Source organism: Lupinus angustifolius, chromosome LG17, assembly GCF_001865875.1.
Source record: "Lupinus angustifolius cultivar Tanjil chromosome LG17, LupAngTanjil_v1.0, whole genome shotgun sequence".
Lineage (NCBI taxonomy): Eukaryota > Viridiplantae > Streptophyta > Magnoliopsida > Fabales > Fabaceae > Lupinus > Lupinus angustifolius.
Window position 1 is genome coordinate 13,111,381 of NC_032025.1, and position 18,338 is coordinate 13,129,718.

The 18,338-nt window shown below is 27.3% G+C and overlaps 2 protein-coding genes across 3 annotated transcripts; one reads left to right on the forward strand and one right to left on the reverse strand.

Moving 5' to 3' along the window:
* Positions 1 to 3,840, forward strand: LOC109331987 (probable pectinesterase 68). Its single transcript, XM_019566820.1, has 5 exons — positions 1 to 402; positions 999 to 1,188; positions 2,208 to 2,414; positions 3,115 to 3,353; positions 3,572 to 3,840. The coding sequence occupies exons 1-5, from the start codon at positions 137 to 139 to the stop codon at positions 3,726 to 3,728; spliced, it is 1,059 nt and encodes a 352-aa protein (XP_019422365.1). The 5' UTR covers positions 1 to 136; the 3' UTR covers positions 3,729 to 3,840.
* Positions 13,337 to 17,891, reverse strand: LOC109330524 (peroxisome biogenesis protein 19-1-like). 2 transcript variants are annotated; one of them, XM_019564739.1, is made up of 5 exons: positions 17,766 to 17,891; positions 17,454 to 17,526; positions 16,517 to 16,811; positions 14,666 to 14,982; positions 13,337 to 13,623 (listed from the first exon to the last, which is right to left on the reverse strand). In XM_019564739.1, exons 1-5 carry the CDS (start codon positions 17,800 to 17,802, stop codon positions 13,578 to 13,580), a joined length of 768 nt encoding a protein of 255 aa, XP_019420284.1. In that variant the 5' UTR covers positions 17,803 to 17,891; the 3' UTR covers positions 13,337 to 13,577. The 2 variants fall into 2 exon arrangements, with proteins under 2 accessions (XP_019420284.1, XP_019420285.1); XM_019564740.1 differs by having other exon boundaries at positions 13,394 to 13,623; positions 16,517 to 16,808.

Below are 18,338 nucleotides of genomic sequence, written 5' to 3' on the forward strand. Positions count from 1 at the left end.
ATCTTTCTTCTAGACCCAACTTCCACAATCCACAACTATTAAACATTCTCTTTTTTCTTTGCTTGTTTTTTCAATTCAACATTCTATTTTTCTGCACATTTGATTCAATTATAGTATTTATAAATTATTATATCTAATGGCTCTTAATCTCTTAATCTCATTGCAGATACTTTTGGCTTTAACTTGCATAATGCATGCAGCAACTGTCACATGCACAGTTTCTTCTTCTTCTTCTTCAAACTCGTCCACCAAGCACAATTGGGTTGGACCAATTGGCCACCGTGTCATTAGCGTCGATGTTAATGGTGGTGGCCATTTCCGGTCAGTCCAAGCCGCCGTGAATGCTGTCCCGGAGAACAATAGAATGAACGTCTTTATACAAATCAGTGCCGGATATTACATGTACTATTTTCTTCACCTTGACCTTTTCATTCAAATGAAATCAACTTGTTATATATTCATTGACAAAAACATTGTTACCCATCTTGTTTATACGCATAATTAACCCACCATTCAATCCTACACTCCTATCTAAAAGTTAATAAGTTTTAGCACATAAATAACAAATAATGCATTAACTGTGTAATAAGTCTTTAGTAGTCTATTCCATAAGATTGAAAACCCAAGTCTATTTAATGATGAAGAATGTATTAGAGTATTCAATAGAGTATGTTGCTAGCATATTGACCTATATCAGTTTTAGAATATTCATATATCTGTCAAAGATGTTCACGATACCTTACAATTTGATTCCAACCTCTCTTACCATCTAAGTATCATGTTGGGTATTAACCAAAACCATACCGTTCAAACCATGTAATAATTTCTCCCCTCATACACCTAATGAAATATGAGGTGAAATGCTTCATCAGAACCAAACATTATCCAATTTATCCTTCATAATGTTATTCTTTATTTAGGGTTTATTGTTTGCATTATTGTTTTATGAATCATTTTCCTCTATTATTTTTTTGAGTATTCCTTTATGGTGAGTGCAGAGAGAAAGTTGTGGTACCCGTGACAAAACCATACATAACATTTCAAGGAGAGGGAAGAGACGTGACAGTAATAGAATGGCATGATAGGGCAAGTGATCCTGGTCCCAACGGTCAACAACTTCGTACTTATAGAACTGCTTCTGTCACTGTTTTTGCCAACTATTTTTCTGCAAGGAACATTAGCTTCAAGGTAAATTCATTAAACTATGTACCTCCTCTACAACTTTTGGATGTGTTGAAAAATTCTAGTAAATTTGTGTTAATAAAAATATGTTTAGATTCAAATAACTTTGCACATTTCAAGAGGTAATGTACATGGATTGAATAAAAATTTCTTGGAACTGTTAACCCTTTAGGCTTGAGTTGCTGTATGTATCGTCACCATCAATGTTTATTAGCAGTTAGGGATGTTTTTGTTGTGTAGCTCTTAATGTAAAACAAAATATAAATAGGTTAAAGCTAAATGATATTTAGCTATTTGCTTCTCCAAATTCCTAAATTATATTTCTAGATACTTTGCTTATTTAGGTAAAAAAAAATAGTAGTAATATAAGTTGTTATCATATGTATTTTACTTAATTCTATAGGAATAAGATTTATACACTAATAGTGTATAAGATATTTTTATAAAGTCATTGTATCTATCATTCACCATTCATATTTTACTATTATTATTCTAAAATAAAAGTAATACGAATAATTAATAAATAATATATTGGACTATATATAAATCTTCACGTAATTTTTTAGCGTACTCTTCTTTTATTGCTTTTGGAAAATGTAGCACCGCTTTTAATATGCAAATATAATTATTCTTCTTTACTTAGTATCCTCCTCTTGAATGAAAGACTAATGTTTCATGGTTATTTTCTTTTACAATTAAGGTGATATATATATTGTTCCCTTTTAATAAATATCTTTTTTTATTAGTTAAACTTTTGATATTTGACATAATATAATTCTTAAGTATCTAATGAAATGAAATCTTACGTCATTAAAATATTAGCAATCAAGTAATTAAGTGAGGCCCTTCTATTTTTAAGACAGTAGTATTTTTTAAAATTTATTTGACAGTATCCTCTTGTTTGTTTGATCCTAAGTGGTATAAATCCTTCTTTCATAGCATATTATATATACATAAATCCTGGGCATAAGTGTAAAATATATATGACACATAATAAAGGTAATGTGAAATGGTTGAATGTGTAGAACACAGCGCCAGCACCAATGCCAGGGATGCAAGGATGGCAAGCCGCAGCGTTTAGGATATCAGGGGACAAAGCATACTTCTCTGGGTGTGGGTTCTATGGTGCTCAAGATACTCTTTGTGATGATGCTGGACGCCATTATTTCAAGGATTGCTACATTGAAGGTTCTATTGATTTCATTTTTGGTAATGGCAGATCCATGTACAAGGTATGTCTATATACATCATTCATACCAATCTTCCTTTTATATAACAATTGATAATAATGGTGTAGTTAGTGAAAATTACTTCTTCTTTTTTTCAATTGATAACAATAGTGTAGCTAACTTGTTTTCTGTAAAGTTTAATATATCAATAATGTATAACATTGACATTTGACAACAATTATGGTCATTATTCTCTCACAATTTTCTACCATTACAATAAAGTAAATGTTTCTCTACTAACACCAAGAGGCAAGAATATCATGGACAACTCTTAACTTAACTTGTCTTTTAGTTAATTCAAAATGTTAGTGCCACGTGTAGATAGTAAACCTAACAAACTATCCATCAAACTGATTCTTACTTAGATAGTTTATCTATCATAAACACTTAAAGAGATGTGTTATATTTTAATATTTTGGGTTGATATTGAATTGAGATAGTAATTAGTTTAAACCAACCTACCTTTCCTAATAAGTAATTATTATAAATTCAATTTTTATGATTAAAACATATGTAAAATATATTAACTAGTCAGTTAGGTAGAGTTAAGTTATTTGTATTTTCTATAAGTTGATTAATTTCTTTATAATTCAACTCATTGACTTCTAATAGCTACATGCTTCCATGCAAAATATTCACAATTTTCAAATAAATTACTTCAAATTTACAATCCTTGTTGAGTTTATTGATTTTGTTGTTTCAGGATTGCGAGCTGCACTCTATAGCAACAAGGTTTGGGTCCATAGCAGCCCAAGATAGGAAATCACCAAATGAGAAGACAGGCTTTGCATTCGTAAGGTGCAAGGTAACTGGTAAAGGCCCAGTTTATGTGGGCCGAGCAATGGGCCAATACTCAAGGATTGTCTATGCATATACATACTTTGCTGACATAGTTGCACATGGTGGTTGGGATGATTGGAACAATGCAGACAACAATAACAAGTAAGATATTATCGTATAGTTTCTGTCTCAAAAAAAAATTATATACAATCAGTGTATCATTCATCACTAATTTGTATTACTTTTATCTATGAGTCAATAATAATTGAAAATGAATAATTGACAATACATTGCCAGTCTAAAAAACTTTTACAGTGTCGATGCATACATTTTTTCCTCTTACTTAATATGATTTTTTTGATTGAATACAACAACCTCAGGACTGTGTTCTTTGGAGTGTACAAGTGCTGGGGTCCAGGAGCAGCTGCAATAAGTGGTGTCTCATTAGCCCAAGAACTTGATTTTGAAGCAGCCCATCCGTTCCTTGTTAAGAGTTTTGTCAATGGGAGACACTGGATTGCACCCTCTGATGCTTAACAAATATTGCTATCACACTTCTTTCTATTCTTTTCGATGTATTGGTTGTTCATTATTTGTACATTCATTATTCTTTTTGTAACTTGTAATAAATTTATGATTCATATGCTGTTACATTTTTTTAAAAGATAATGTGATCTGAGTAAAAAATTGTGATGGGAAAGTGATTGGAAGATATAGTATACGTATTGAAGCTTGAGTGATTCAATAAAACTTTCAAGAGTAACTAAACAGATTTTTAGAGAGTGATTCAATAAGTGGGATGAGACAAGTTCCAATTGTTGCTTAGAAATTAATAGTCACTCGTTTTTTCACTTCTGGAAGTATAAAGTTGAAGATGAATAATAGCTTCTATCTGTCATCCTTCCGAAGTCAATTGTATTGTCAGAAGTATAAATTTGTTTAACATACCTTTTTATGAAGCTTGATGAAGAAAACATGTGGAGTTTTTTATCTCCTATCTCCATGATGAGGTAGAGGCAAGAGGGAATGAACAATCATTGTATAACAATTTGAGCAAATGGGTTAAACCTGGAGTCGAATCTACTATTTATATAAGAAAAGAAATAATTATTGAAAATACTAAAGAATACACTCTACATTTGTGACAAATGTGCAAAGTAAAAGATATTTTTATCAATTTGAAGGATTGTTGTAATTATAAAATTAGACACTATTCATTTGTGATAAGTGCATAAATTAAAGGGTTTTTTTTTTTTAAATTGATGGATTGTTGAAATTCCTAAAGTAGATACTATTCCTTTGAATATATTTGACAAATGACTTTCAAATTCTGAAAAGTAGTCTTCTTCTTCACACTCTCTACTCAAATTACACACTATTTCTCATTTTTTCCAAATTTTGTTCAACAAATCTTCTTCCTCAATCTAAATCAACTCAAAGGTATCATTTTATATTCTTTTCATTTTTTTACTTCTTCCTTTTCAAATGTTAAAGCAACTCAGAAATATGATATTTTGGTCTTTTTATTTTTGCTTCATCAGTCTCATAACTATTTTTTTTTCCAAATTTTGTTCCACAAATGTATCATCTTCACCAACTCAGATATAATTTTACTTTTTTATTTCATTTTTACTTCATCATTCTCATAACTAAATTTGAGCATTCTATTGGTAAATATCAACATATTAGTACTTACTGCTTAGTAGTATATATAATGGTTATAAGAATATATTTGTCTTAACTATGTTTTTCATAAATAATTCTCATTTTTTTTCTTCAGTTTTTGTTAAACAAATTTATGATATTCAACCGTCAAACCAACTCAGAGGTGTGATTTTATATCTTCTCATTTTTTTGTTGGTTGATATAATTGGTTTATTATATCAGTTTATACATGTACATTATTTTACTCACACAATATTCTTTATCCCTACGGTTAAAATTTTTAACTTCTTCAACTTTTCACTCACTTACACCGACAAGGTATCACTAGATAATATTTTTTTGCCTTCTACAAAAAACTTCATTTTCCTCACATGACGTTTGTTAAAATATTTTTCCCTATGTGCATATTTTTCTAAAGCAGAAAATACGAATTGGTGATGTTCTTTGTTTCGCCATTTGCAGAAGAGAAACTTTAGATACTCGAATACAACGATTCGAGGTTACATTCATTATCTGAGTAAGAATAGTGTCTTTAATTTTATTATGTGTTTGTCCTTTTTCATTCAAAGTTAAATTTTTTTAGTATCTAAATGTGTCAACTTTATATTGGTAAGAATAATCTTTAATTTTTTTTCTTCTCATCATAAATAATTTGTCATGTTTAATTGTTGAACATGTATATTCTATCTAAATATTAAAACAAATTGATTTGATTGTGATAATCAATTCATTTATTTGATTTATATTTTGTTTAAATTATTTATGATTCCCTAATTTTAAGCAATCATAATTATGGGTATAAATTTGAAGAATTGTATATAATAAATTTGTGGAATATATTTATATCTAATTCCATTTATTCTACAAGAATAGAATATAAACTTGTAGAATTATAACTAATAAATTTGCGGAATATTAATTGAGTAATACTCATTCATTAATGTTTTACATCATTTCCAATAATTTGTTTAAATTCAGAAAAGTTCAAAAACTTTCCATCAGTTACAAAAATGACATTATACATAATTAATCAATTGATAATTACACTTTAGAATATGAAATTATTAGGCATGATTGTCTTTGAATACCTTTTATTCCATTATCGAATAATTAAACAATGGTTCTCCATAATTAATTTTGTGATTTGATTTTTGATTGTGTTTTTGGATTGAATTTCTCTGTGATCTTTAATAGGATGTAATAATTAAAATACTAAAGCAATTTGATCTCGTTGTAATAATCAATTAATTTATATTTTGATTAAATTATTTATGATTCCTTAATTTCAAGCAATGTTCATTATGAATATAAATTTGCAGAATTATAAATAATAAATTTATGGAATTTAATATTTAGTTCAATTTATATTATATTTTGTTTGAACTTATGGACGAGTTACAAAAATGGAATATAAATTTGTCGAATTATAATTAATAAATTTATGGAATATTAATTGAGTAATATCTATTAAACTATAATTTGTCTTGATTCATTGAATACCATAATATATGTAATTAATTGAGCATATTACGCAGTTACTTTAAAATTGGAAACTTAATGCACAACTATAATTATATCGATGAATAAATAATTAAATAATTCTATTTTTAATGGCATAAAGAAAAAGAAAAATTCAATTTTTTGGAGCAGTTACAAAAATGACATTATGCACAATTAATCAATCAAGTTAAATGGTAAAATATATTAAGATGGTGATATAACATATTAATTCCATAATGTATGTGATTTGTTGAGCATATTACACAATTACTTTAACTTTGGAAACTCAATACATAGTTACAACTAGCAAGTTACACGTGCATTTGCACGAGCCGGTATTTTTTGCCGCATGATTAAGAACACATATTACATGTGCATTTATGATTAAGAGTATGTATATTGCTCGTTCATTCGCATGGTTAAAAATATATATGTTATCAGTGCATTCATATTGTTAAAAAATATTAATTATATATAAAATCATAAGGTCAAACCATACTATTTGTCTGTTTAAATCGATAAACTTAATACGGGACCTCTTCTGGTTTAACATCTTGCTGGACTTTCCCAACATTATTTTTTACACATACATAATATGATATAGTTAGTAGTATCCTATTAATCAAAAAAATCATCAATTAATTTATAATTTCATTATTATTTGATTCTAAAATAAGATTAGTATGAAAATAAATATTATTATTTGACTCTAAAATAACTACAAAATAATATGTTATGATTTATATTATTATTATTTTAATATTGCTATAGTAACATTATATTTTAATATTGCATAGGTAATCATATTCCTTTTATTTTTAAATAAATCACATACGTTATAGAGAATTTGATATAATTATTTATTTATCAATATAATTATAATTGTGCATTAAGTTTCTAATGTTAAATAATTATGTAATATTTTCAATTAATCATGCACGTTATGCAATTCAATAAATCAGAATAAATTATAGATTAATGAATCCAAATATAAACAAATTATCGGAAATGATGTAAAATATTAATGGGTATATATTACTCAATTAATATTTCATAATTTCATTAATTATAATACTGCAAATTTATATTTCATTTTTTTAACTAATCCATAGATTCAAACAACAAATTGAATATAAATTAAATTAAATATTAATATTCCGAAAATTTATTATTTACAATTTGGAAAATTTATATCATAAGTAAATATTGCTTAAAATTAGGGAATATAAAATAATTTAATCAAAATATAAATCAAATAAATTAATTATCACAAAATCAAATCAAATTGCTTTAATATTTTGATTGTCACATCCTATTAAAGATTAAATAGAAATTAATCCAAATACGTAATGAAAAATCAAATCACAAATCTAACTTTAAGAAGAATTATTTAATTTTTAGATAACGGAATAAAAGATGTTCAAAGAAAATTATTCCTAATAATTTTGGCTTCTAAAATGTAACTAACAATTGATTAATTGTATACAATATCATTTTTGTAACTCGCTGAAAAATGTTAAACTAATCATGTAATATGCTCAATTAATCACGCTTGTCATGGAGTTCAATGAATCATGACAAATTATATATAAATATAAATGAGTCCATAAATTCAAATTTTGTAATTGATCCATAAATTCAAACAAAATAGATTATGAATGGAATTGAATATAAACATATTTCGCAAATTTATTGTTTACAATTATGCAAATTTATATTCATAATGAGCATTACTTAAAATTAGCGAATCATAAATAAGTTAATCAAAATATAAATCAAATCAATTAATTATCATAATCAAATGAAATTTATTTAATATTTTCATTATTACATCCTATTAAAGAGAAACTCAATCAAAAAACACAATAAAAAAATCAAATAACAAATATAATTGTGGAGGAAAATTATTTAGTTTTTAGATAATAGAGCAAAATACATTCAAAGACAATCATGCCTAATAATTTCAGTTTCTAAAGTGTAACTACCAATTAATATTAGTCAATTAATATATTCAGAGACATTAATGAGTAATTATTACTCAATTACCATTCCACAAATTTATTAGTTATAATTATGCAAATTTATATTATATTTTGTAACTCATCCATAAATTCAAACAAAAAAGAATATAAATGGAATTAAATATTAATATTCCATAAATTTATTACTTATATAGTAGAATATAAATGAAATTAAATTGTCTTCGGTGGTTATGACTGATATGATGATCACATTTACTATGATTAATTAGATAAAATATACATATTCAACAATTAAACATGCCAAATTAGTTATGATGAGCAAAAAAAATTAAAGATTATTCTTACTAATATAAAGTTGACACGTTCAGATAGTGAAAAAAATAACTTCGAATGAAAAATAAAAAACACATAATAAAATTAAAGAACTATTATTCTACAATCAGATAATGAATATAACCTCTAATCGTTGTATTATAGGATGTGAGGTTTCTTTTCTGCAAATGTCGAAACAAAGAATATGACCAATTCGTATTTCCTACTTTAGAAAAATAACTACACATGAAAAAAGATTTAATATCATGTGAGAAAAAATAATCAAATTCATTTATTATGCAAAAGAGAATAAAATTGAAGATTTTAGTAAGATAGGGACACAATAGATATAACACTAACCCGTTGATATGCTTTAAGGGAGAGTCAAACTGCAAATGAAGAGATAAGATGATAAAAGTGAGATAAGATGAGAAGATAAATAAATTCATAACAACAAACAAACAAACAAATACAATATTGTAACTTGTAACTAAATGTGTGTGTATATATAAATGGAGATCGGGTACATAACATAGTTATTGGGGGTTTGGTCATTGTTAAGGATGAAATCCTTGTAAATCATACACTAAGGAAGATGATTATTGGAAGAACAAATCTACAAAAATAATGAAATCAATCGTACCATATATACAATATGAACAAATCAAAGAAAAAAAATAAGAATACACATACATAATAAGCAACAAATCAATTAAAATATCTAGAAAATAATAACATATCTAAAAGTAAACAAATGAATGAAAAAAATAAAAAAATTGCACTTTAAACAACAAATTTATAAAGAAGAACAAATATACAATGATGAAGATTGAGTAACGGGATACAGAAGCTATCATATTAAGTTAATGAATGAAAAAATCAATAAAAACTTTAAACAACATATTTATAAAATAAGAACAAATCTACAATGATGAAGATTTAGTATCGGGATACAAAGCGATCATATTAAGTTTAAACGAAATGAAGATTGACGAATGAAACATTAGATTGTAGACATGTGAGAGAAGAATAGAGAAATATGAAATGAAATGGGGAGAAGAATATGGAGATATGAAATGATAATGGTGGAGAAGTAATTCACATATGAAAAGGGATTCAATCCCCTTTATTGTGAGATGTAATCTCTTCATGAAATAAAAAACATATGGGCTCATTAATCATTAGAATTAAATTGTACAATGAACAAAAAAGGAAGATTGACATGTTTTGGAGGAAAAGTTTTGATTGAGTGGTTGATACATGTCATGAGAAACCTTTAATTTTGATGAGAGATTGACATGTGTCATGAGGGCTTGAGAGATTGACACATGTCATGAGAGAACTTTTTTTGTTATATAGGTAATATATTGTATTTACTAAAGAAACATTTAAATAATTCTATTTTTTATGTTGTATAAAACTAGAATAGTTCAAATTTTTTGGTTCAGATAAAAAAATAGAATTATTGACAATTAATTAATTAACTTGTTAAATATAATAATTAACTTTATACTCATTAAATAAATAAATATATACGATTAGTTGGCAAGCAATCTGTACAATTATGACTCATATATAGCGGATGAATCATATATATCATTGACTATTATAGGATAATAATTATACAAAATTATAAATTTGTTTTTCCTTAATCAATATCTATATCTTTATTTCCTACGTTATTGGATTTATGGATGAGTTACAAAAATGGCATTATATACAATTAATCAATTATGAATATAAATTTGCAGAATTATAAATAATAAATTTATGGAATGTTAATATTTAATTCAATTTATATTATATTTTGTTGGAATTTATGGACGAGTTACAAAAATGAAATTAATTATAATTAATAAATTTATGGAATATTAATTGAGTAATATCTATTAAGCTATAATTTGTCTTGATTCGTTGAATACCATAACATGCATAATTAATTGAGCATATTACACCGTTACTTTAAAATTGGAAACTTAATGCACAACTATAATTATATTGATGAAGAAATAATTAAATAATTCTATTTTTAATGACATAAAGAAATAGAAAAAATCAAAATTTTTAGTGCAATTACAAGAATAACATTATACACAATTAATCAATCAAGTTAAACAGTAAAATATATTAATATGGTGATATAACACATTAATTCTATAATGTGTGTGATTTATTGAGCATATTACACAATTACTTTAACAATGAAAACTTAATACATAGTTACAATTGTATTTACTAAAGAGACATTTAAATAATTCTATTTTTATGTCTAAAGAATTAGAATAGTTCAAATTTTTTGGTCTAGATAAAAAAATAGAATTATTGATAATTAATAATTAAATTAAATTAAATTGTTAAATATAATAATTAATTTTATACTCATCAAATAAATAAATGTATACGATTAGTTGGCGAGCAATTTGTATAATTATGATGTGTTTATAGGGGATGAATCATAATATATCATTCACTATTATAGGACAATAATTGTACAAAATTATAAATTTGTTTTTCCTTAATCAATATCTATACCTATATCTTTATTTCCTTCATTATTGGAGTTTTCAAATTCTATCTTATTTTTTAGTTGAATTAATTTTGAGATTTTTATTTTTAGAAACCGTTGAAAAATCTACTACACGAGTTTCCTATAATGCATAAGGATAAAATTATAAAATTATAAAAAGATGAGAATAACTATTTAAAAATATAAGGGATATGCTTACCTATGCAATGCGTAAAAAATAAGGCATAATATTGACTAAAATTATTGATATTAAAATTAATTTTAATCATTATTTATGATTATAGGAATTCAGAATATTAAAACATCAAATCTATATTATAAAAAAATAATCAACCTCAATATAAAATGAAGATAATAATATTCTTATCTGTATTAAAATTACTGAAAAATAATAACTTTGATTTGATTTAATTGTGATCGTGTAATTAATTCTTCTATCCGTATTCTATTAAAAACAATCATAAGATATAAAAAGTTATATGCATTATAACACATATTTTATCTATATTTTGTTTGAATTATTTATGATTCCTTAATTTTAGATAATGTTCATTATAAATATATTTTGTTTACAGTTTAGTGTTTGACTATAATATACAATATAATGTTATTATAGCAATATTAAAACAGTAACAGTGTGAATTATAACATATTTTTTGTAGTTATTTTAGAGTCAAATAATAATAATATGTATTTTTATATTAATCTTATTTTAGAATCAAATTATAATGAAATTATAAATTTATTGATGATTTTTTTTAATAAATAGGATACTACTAACTATATCATGTTATGTCTAAAGTTCATCAACTACTTTGATGTTGGACAATTCTAACCATCTAGACTACATTAAATCATTATCATATTAATGAGAATAAATCACCTTCCAAGTTTCCACTAACAAGGCAACAACGAAATCATTATATTTTAGGCCATTAAATAACCATGTAAAGTTATTCAATAATATTTGGAACTAAAATGAAACTCGTGAAGAAAGAAAACAAGTAGGAGACATAAGCTTAAGATATTGGTGTTTGAAAGCGTTATTTTAATAGTTTTAAGATCATATAAGATTTTTCAAACATAATAACTTCCTTTAATTATTTTCAAAAGGACTGTAATGCATAATGATAGATTACAAAATAAGTTTCTTCACACAAAATAACTCCCTTCAACTATTTTTTCAAATTATTTGCACTTCCCTCCACAAAATTAATTGACTCATATAAAACTACACACCCATATAAAAAATCACATAGATGTATATCTTGAAATGTAATGATGGTGTAGTAGAGTCTAGAATCCAAAATACATCAACTAATTTGCCATCAAGATTTACAAATTCATGGTAGATTTTATAGATTTTGTTGTTATGTATATTGTAAACTTAGTTTGTACATTCATTTATGTTCCTTGAATTTTGTTGTTTTTCACATTTTTTAGTTGCTGGAAACTTTCGCACTAATCTGTTTATTATTCAAAGTCCTCACATGTAATGAATTACAAACAATTATGTAGAAAAAAGATTTTGAACTGAAGTTTAATTTATTCCAATTCAACATGAATAATGTTAATTATGTCATTAAGATTTATCACTTTAAATTGTTCGTTCACATCTATTTTTTTTATATTATAATTATTGACTTACATGACTATTTATTGTTTTAACTCATACAAAATACAACTTCAATATTTATATTGTAGTATTAAACTAATACATGTCTCTATTTAACTAATAATTTAGATCTTTTACTTAACTATAAATATTTAATATATTTTTAAAACCAGTACGAAATGGCCCGTGCAAATACACGGTATACTGCTAGTTTGAGCTGGAAAAAAAGTTTATATCAAATTAGAGTTTTTAGATCAACTAAAAATTCTTAGTGTCAAGTTGAGCTGAACCAAATTCTACTAGGCTCACTTGGTAACAAGAGAAGTCATGTACTTATATTTCAGTCATCCAGGATGTGTATGATTGATTGATGACAACAAAATAAATTTGCAAATAAACACGTTAGTGTCTGCTTATACAAGAGGAAATGTTATGTCCTCATTCGAATCACCCTCCAATTTAGATAAAGAGAAAATGTTAAAATATAAACAAGCAATTAAAGTTATTTCAATAATAAATATGAAATGATTCTCAGAATTAAAAAAAAAAACAGATTTTGTTGGCAGCTAGCAACTTATACTATCATTGATCACAGAAAATGTTAATGGACAAGCCCTCAGATCATATACATCCATGAATAGAGGCTATAAAATGTGGTTTCCTTATAACAAGAACATCTATAATCTGTAGTGCATGCAACCATTTTATTCTGATTAGTGAGAAATAAATGTCAGTGAGAATCTTAAAACCAGCAACTGCACCAAAGTGAGAGAGATGAAATAGCTTTACATTATACAACAATTTGCTTGAGACTCGAGCATTTCTGGAGATCTGCAAGAGAAAATATTGGTATCAGTTCGCACATATAAGAACCTAGTTTGACGATTATAACAAGATATACAACAACAACCAAGTTTTAGTCCCACTGGATGGATAATTATAACAAAACCTCCCCATGTGTGTTCGATGCTATACATAATGAGTCCTAATCCCAGATAAAATTTGAAGATTGTGTTAGGCAGTTCATAGTCAATTTAAAATTTTGTCGAAACAAATATATGGATCAACAATGTCAATCATAACAAGATATAAATAATTTTAATGACCATGCTTCCAGAAAGCAAAAATATAAACAATTTATGTCATCAAGGCTTTCAAATTCAAGAGTTTAGGTGAAACTAGTGGAGACCTAGTAAACTTTAGTTATAATCATACTTAAAAAGGTATTACTAAAGACGTAACTAAATAGCATATTCAACAATAAATATTGATCATGTCAACTTTATAAAAGAGAAAATGAAGAAATAATGTTAGCATAACTCAATAATCGACCCAACTGTTACAATACACTTGGCTCATACTAGCATTATTTTGCAGGGTGACAAAATAATAGTTATATAAATGCAATCAGCTTTATGGACACAATATGTATTAGGTAACATCAGCAACTCAACTCAAGTACCCAACAAAATCCACCAAAAACTATGTTTTGAAGACAAAACCATATGTAAGCGTGACTGTAAACTCGCTAGTGGCGAGTAGAATTGGAAGTTCGTCAATTTTGTCAAAGTTTATTTGAACTCGTAGGAGTTTGCAAAAGGAGAGTTTGCATTGTGAATTAACTCATTTTTGTCTCCTAAGATCATAAATATAAGAGTTTAAGAGTTAGGACCATGCTTGCCACCAAGTAAAATCCTGCTTTTTTAATACATTATTGCATTGGAGATGCTAGAAAACAAATAGGAAAGAGTGTCCTGGAACCCTCTAATATTATTTGGAAATAAGCATATAGAGACTATTGCTACAAGACATAATGACATAAAAACCACAACATGTTTTAAGATTGCACTTTCAAAGCTGGAAAGGAACTTACAGCTGGCCAAGACTGGCTAAATCGAAATCAGGAGCAAGCTCCTTGACAATATCATTTGGTGGTTGTCCACATTCTTGCATTTTATGCATTAGCTCAACGACCTTGTTGAAGTTTCCAGGATCTTTTTCATAAACTTCATTGAGATTTCGAATCAGTTCATACTGTTTTGAATACCTATCATATTCTTCTTTGCTTAAGGTGATTTTATGCTCTTCCAACCACTTAGGATATCTTTCTCCTATTTCCTTCATTGGTTCATGAAGAATCTCCTTTGACAAAAGTTGCTGCATCATGGTCTCCACAATGGATTCCATGTCCTAAACAAATTAAAAACATTATTAGCTCTAGTTCCAGTAAAGAAAGCTGGGATAGAGAATTCTCATGGTGGATAATTAAAGAAGGCACAGTAAGTAGGGATTGCATATGAGAGAAAAATAAAGTATGCCAGAGCACAATTTCAAATTATGGTGCCTCCAGGAAGAATTACAGTGGCAGCAGATAGTCAAATTATAATATCCTTTATGGCCTTGATCACTTGCTTCCTCATGGTGAAATTTTATAGCCTAACTTCCTAAACGAGCTAGGAACCAAACAGAAAACGAGTAAGCAAATAAAGGAGCAAAATCCATCTAATATTCAATCTAATAATATTTCTTTGTGAGTATGTCTCATCCTCGTCTTTTATTATAAAAAAAATTCTCGGCCATTTTAATCTGCATAGTGTTGGATAAACTGAATTCTTATCACATACAAAGTCAGAAAATACCAAAAGCAGTAAATCATCACAAATGTAGCAATATAGATTTGTGAAGCAGGATCAGTCAGATTTTGTCATTACATGAATATAAGTAACTCTAGTTTCAATTTTAATGACAACTAATTGACTAAATAGTATACAGGAATGAAGGCCATATATAAATACGAGTCATCAATCTCAGCAGTGATCATTTTCTTCACCAATCCATACCTAAGCACATGTGTCTGTCACATGCAGGACACAACAAGTCTACTTATGATCATCCAATGCAGCAGGCAGATTAATTACTACACGTTACTGTCACCATTTTCTTCACAATGGTTTGAAAACAAGAAATAAAATAAAACAAGGGCACATTTTTTGTAACTATTAAATGAAATTATATCAACTAAAAATGATGACAAAACACAAACTAAACACCCCATAATATAGTCCTAAATTCTCCACTATTGCACATTTCCAAATTCTAAAGCAAAAGGCTTATTTGCAAAACCCCTTTCAGATGTAGCAAAACTTGATAGCCTGTCAAATCCATGGCTCGTGTTCACTACAGAACTTCATAGTATAATAAAACGGGAATTGCTACAGAACCAAGACTAGAATTCAAGCATTTGTTAGATTCTGATTTCATAATAAATATTTAAAATTCCACAAAGTAAAGCCAATAACCAATGAAGTACTTGACTGATACTATACAACAACAATCAAGCCTTTTCCCACTAAGTTTGGTCAGCAACCTGAATCAAATGGCACTATAATGTACTATTGTAAGTTATGCATATACACAATCCATTTCATTTGAAGTTAAACCCTTCTTAGTGGTTTTGCCTATTGGCTTCAGTACCATGCCCAAGAAAAAGATAAAATGGGCAATAGAGTAATGCCCTAATAAAATTCAGGCAGATCGTGAGAGAAAACTCAACCTGTTTATTACAAAACAGAATACATCATCAACAAAAACAAAGCATTTTCCCACTAGGTGGGGTTACATGGATCACATAACATTGTAGAAAACAAAAAGAATACATTCTTATATAAAAAACAAATCATTTAACCAATGCCAATGGTTTAAACTTGAAGCAAAAAACACATACCTGAGTTCCAGCAAGATCCTCAAACTGCTTGACCCAATCCTCCATTGCATCCTTTCCCAAATCATCAGCGCCGAGTTTTGGGGCAGCAATGTATTCAAGGCCCTTAACAGCCTCTCTGGTCTGCTCCCTGAGCTTGTCGAGGGCCTCGGAAACATGGGTATCTTTGGAAACTGCCTTTTGCTTCCCCTTCTTCTTAACTCTTAAATCAGGTAACCCCATTCCCAATCCTTGAACTCCTGAAGACAACGAAGGAAGACCCTCGTGTATGTTCCCCGTTCCTGTTTCCCTGTCACTTCTAACACATGATAATAAAGTAAAATCAATATGTTTAGTTTCAAAAAAGTAAGCAACACACTCTTTTCAATACACTTGGGTATTGGTAAATTTTATGTGGGACACACTAGATCATGTGATTTAAGCTCTATTTGGTACAACTAGATGAAAAAATAGCTAAAAGCTGAAAATCTAGAAGCTATAAGCTGATAGCTAATAAGCTAACAGATTGAATTGGAAGACTTAAAAGCTTATAACTTTAGCAACTGATTAAGGTTTTTAACACACTTGGTTATTGGTAAATTTTATGTGGGACACACTAAACACATGTGATTCAGGCTCTATTTGGTACAACTAGATGAAAAACTAGCTAAAATCTGAAAATATAGAAGCTGATAGCAAATAAGCTAACAGATTGAATTGGAAGTGTATGATAAAATTACTAAAACAAAATAACTTAAAAGCTCATAACTTTAGTAACTGATTAAAGTTTCCAAAATCATTTTAAACCATATATAATCCGAAACAAACATACATAACCAAAACTCACATGAATTATACCCAATAACAAAGTATGTATAAAAAAGAATGTGCTATCAACATTATATTATTAGAAAGAACATTAGCAATAGTGGGGTTGAGGATATGAGGAAAAAGAAGAAACCTTTGAAGGGAAGAGTTGTTTTTGTTGTTGTTGATGTGATTAAGGTTGAAGGTTTGGAAATCATCCAAAGCACCTACAATAATTGGATTGAAATGAATTGAAAGAAGAAAATAGAATGAATTGAGTTAAAAGTGTTGAATATTCCAGTGTGAATGAAGAAGTCTCACATTGGGCAAAAATGGATGAGTTAAAGAAAATATAAATGAATCCATAGATTTGATGTTTTAAGGTTTTGGGTCAAGAACCAGATGTAATAAATAATATAAGAAAATGATGATAAAGAGAGAAAGAGTGGAAATTGAAAGATCGTACTATCGAGGAGTTGGTCGAGGTCGTCAATGTTGGCCATTGTTGTTTTCACCAATGGAGATGGAGATATTGGAATTGGAATGAAAATATCAGGTTCTGCAACAAAATTTGAGTTTCCATTTTTTTTATTTTTTTATTTCCTTTCAATTTAATTTTCTTTTTTAATTATCCCTTTTTTTATTTTATAAATTTAGTAGTTACATTAATTCCAATTTAAAAATTTATCAAGTAATGGATTGGAGCAAAGAACATCACTATAAGTACGGTAGCGAAAACAGATTTAGTTTACTGTGTTAACCGAATGAAATATTTGATTGTTTTGAATTAGAGATATTCTGGTTTAATTATGTTAAACCTAGTTAAACCAGAATAACACGATAAGTGAACCAAACGATTCACTTAAATTATTAACATGAAAATACCATTCTAATCTTTTGTTTTATTCCAGTCCACAAAAAGTAGAGAAATGTTACTTCAATATAATACATAATTATTAATTTATAAAATTTCAAATAATTATATATTTATAAATAAAATTACTAATTATATATGAAATCATCCGGTTGAATCGGATTG

Bases quoted from the DNA above. Each gene is read 5' to 3' on its own strand.
- LOC109331987 (XM_019566820.1), top strand. From the start codon at position 137: ATGGCTCTTAATCTCTTAATCTCATTGCAGATACTTTTGGCTTTAACT. The intron at 2,415-3,114 runs GTATGTCTATAT...TTGTTGTTTCAG, and splicing joins ATGGCAGATCCATGTACAAG to GATTGCGAGCTGCACTCTAT. The intron at 3,354-3,571 runs GTAAGATATTAT...CAACAACCTCAG, and splicing joins AATGCAGACAACAATAACAA to GACTGTGTTCTTTGGAGTGT.
- LOC109330524 (XM_019564739.1), bottom strand. From the start codon at position 17,802: ATGGCCAACATTGACGACCTCGACCAACTCCTCGATA. The intron at 14,983-16,516 runs GTATGTGTTTTT...TAATTTGTTTAG, and splicing joins AGGATCTTGCTGGAACTCAG to GACATGGAATCCATTGTGGA. The intron at 13,624-14,665 runs GTAAGTTCCTTT...TTTCTCTTGCAG, and splicing joins TTAGCCAGTCTTGGCCAGCT to ATCTCCAGAAATGCTCGAGT.